Below are 2,797 nucleotides of genomic sequence, written 5' to 3'. Positions count from 1 at the left end.
CTAGCAGTAATCAGCTAGCCGCCATGCTATCAGGAAGTTTTCATTCAGTAACTCTGGATTGTTTATTGTAATGGAACCTGTATTTGCCTTTGAATGTTAAGTTTTATACTTGAATTTTTTGGCAATGTTGAGAGATTTTATTTAGACTCTTTGCATTATTTAACCTCTTCAGAGTCTTCATATGTTTTCAGTCTGTTAAAGATAGTATTACCAGTACAATTTGCACAATGCCTGTTTTGTTTTGTTCTTGGAAAAAGTTATTAAAAACAAGTTTTTGTTTAAATTAAGGTGAATTCATGGTTCCTTTTTCCACATAATGTAACCGGTAGTGCTTATGATTAAAAAAAAAATAATGTGATCAGTATTGGTGATCGGCCGTGATTGGCCCTCATGGGTGATCGGCAGGAAATTTGCAGGAAAAAACCTGATCGGCACATCTCTAATTTTTATGCTTGTTTAACTAATTCTAAAACAGTTTTTAAGAGACTTTACTCAAAACTCAGTGTAAGGACCACCACTGCCAAACCTAAAGGCTCATCTGAAGCATCAGAATTGGCAGAATTCTCCCCTATTGAAGAGAGTTGCTTTTTAAAAATATGTTATTCAGTTCAGTCTGGTATGTTTGTAGGTGTGGCTTACTAATGTCTTAAGATATTATGTATTTATCAGGTTTGAATTGTGTTTTCTTGTAACTTCTAAATTGCAGGAAGTAATAAGGTTGTGCGTAATTATTGGATGAACTGAGATCATAACACATTCAAAAGTATTTACCAGGTTAGTTTTATATTTAACCTGCACTTTCAAAACATTAAAAAAGTCTTACTCTACCCTCTGCCATAGTAATAAACACTAGGACACACAGGTGTTGAAAACATTTGAAAAATGGTTGCTTTAAAGCTTAAGTTCCTATAAAGATTTCTTGAGTTTAGTCCAGCATGGTGTCTTTTATGGGCAGAGAGAACAGAAGGTATCAAGTCTGTAATCGACTTAGACTCAGCAGACAGAAATTACTTTGCTGTGACAGTGTGTTAGGAAGCAAACTGACACAGTGAGTTGCATGCTTTCAGTTTCCTTACAGGCCTGAAGGACGTGAAGACCTTCTCCAACACCTCCAGAAGAGTCTTTTTCCCACAGGAGGAAATGTAGTCCTGGGCCAGCTGCAGAAACGGAAGGCAGTCCTCGCTCTCACTCCAAACATGCTGCACATGCGCACACACACACACACACACACACACACACACACACACACACACACACACGCAAACACTGGTTTACAACATATTTTCAACCAAGCTCTAGCAAAGGAGATAGGAACTTTGAAGACACAATCTTTCATTCTAAAAGCAACAAAAACACCGGCACAAAACATAAATAATATGAGGGATATATGAGATTTAAGTGAAACAAAAACTAGGGATATTCAATGTAGTGTTATTTAACACTACATATCCCTAGTTTTTGTAAAATACATTCTTAGGGTAAAACCATTAAATCATCTTGTAAATCATAAATCTGTAGTTGCAGCACTTCTTGAAAAATTAGCAGCATCTGATAGTATTATGAAATACATCATTACCTCATAACACTCCCACCCCTTTGTTGGTTTTATTCAGAAAGAAGGATCTGGTTTACTTTGTGGTTTAATTTACTTGTTTCAGGATTAAAGCCAACTTTTATCATGCTAGAAATCTACAAGTTTTTTTTTTCTTTTTGGCCCATTCCTAATCTATTTACAGTGGATTTTAAAAGCATTAAAACACCTTTAAAATGTAACATTTTGTCACGTAAAAATCACACACTTCAATATATTTTATTCATATTTGATGCAGTTGAGCAACAACTTTGTGCATAACTCTGAAGTGAAAAGTAAAGAATTCAAGGTTTCATTTTTCTTTTCAAGAGTAAAAATCTAAGAAGTGTGACGAAAATGATACTCTTTATACCACTAAATAAAATCTAGCAAAGAGTTGCCTCTGTCAGATAAATTTATGTGTGTCACACAAAAATTTGTGAAGAAATTTAAAACAGGGCTGAAAAAAATACACACAAATAAGTCTTGTTTCATGTTTGTTTCAAGAAGGGATCACAGGAAACGTGGAGGAAGGAGCTCGGATCAGGCGAAACCAAAATGTAACTTTTTGGCCCGCATGGACTGGAAAGCAAGTCCAAGTTGATGGGAAGCTGTGGGAAGCATAAGTAGAGGGCAATCCTGGAAAGAAACTTGCTAAAGGCTGAAAAAGACTTAAGACTGGGACGGAGGTTTACCTTCCAGAATGTACAGCCAGAGCTGCAAGGGAAGATGTGAAAATGTCGTCCAGCTCAAGCTATTTTGCACTGAAAAACAATATCTGCCTCGAGATGTGCAGCAATGGACGGTAATCGAGTCTGCTTATTGAGATATGTGACCTCTTTCAATAAACACAATAAATCAACGCTGACTGGAGATAGGCTGATATCAGACCCAAGACGCTCCTGAAGAAATTGGTCAAGGCTTTCATGGAAACAACTGCATGTGATGGACCACTGCAGCTATGACGCTTTGTGTACTTAACATCCCTTTAATCAGAGTCCAAAGGTCACGCTGTTAGGTTATGTATTAGTCAACAGCATTATTGGTGTCCAGTAAAACTTGCGGTAGGAACTGTGCCGCAGGTTACCTCGTATTGAAAATTATGACATCTGAAGTGTTATTTTAGGCTTATCTGATTTAGGTCAGTAGGGAGACCTGACATGTTCTTCTGGGAAATGTTTTTTAATCCTAGATTATTTTTACAAACTCTCTCTCTCTCTCTCTCTC

The 2,797-nt window shown here is 36.8% G+C and overlaps 1 protein-coding gene across 1 annotated transcript in view; it reads right to left on the bottom strand.

Annotated features, from left to right (window-relative positions):
• The window catches only part of mturn (maturin, neural progenitor differentiation regulator homolog (Xenopus)), a 25,186-nt gene that overhangs the window by 4,857 nt on the left and 17,532 nt on the right, over positions 1-2,797 (bottom strand). Inside the window, exon 2 of the mRNA XM_007559753.2 lies at positions 1,077-1,199. Within this exon, the coding sequence (XP_007559815.1) occupies positions 1,077-1,199 (123 nt within the window). The remainder of the gene's footprint in view (positions 1-1,076; positions 1,200-2,797) is intronic.

The sequence above is a fragment of the Poecilia formosa genome, unplaced genomic scaffold (genome assembly GCF_000485575.1).
Source record: "Poecilia formosa unplaced genomic scaffold, Poecilia_formosa-5.1.2 Scaffold107, whole genome shotgun sequence".
Lineage (NCBI taxonomy): Eukaryota > Metazoa > Chordata > Actinopteri > Cyprinodontiformes > Poeciliidae > Poecilia > Poecilia formosa.
This window is presented reverse-complemented; position numbering and strand designations above follow the sequence as displayed.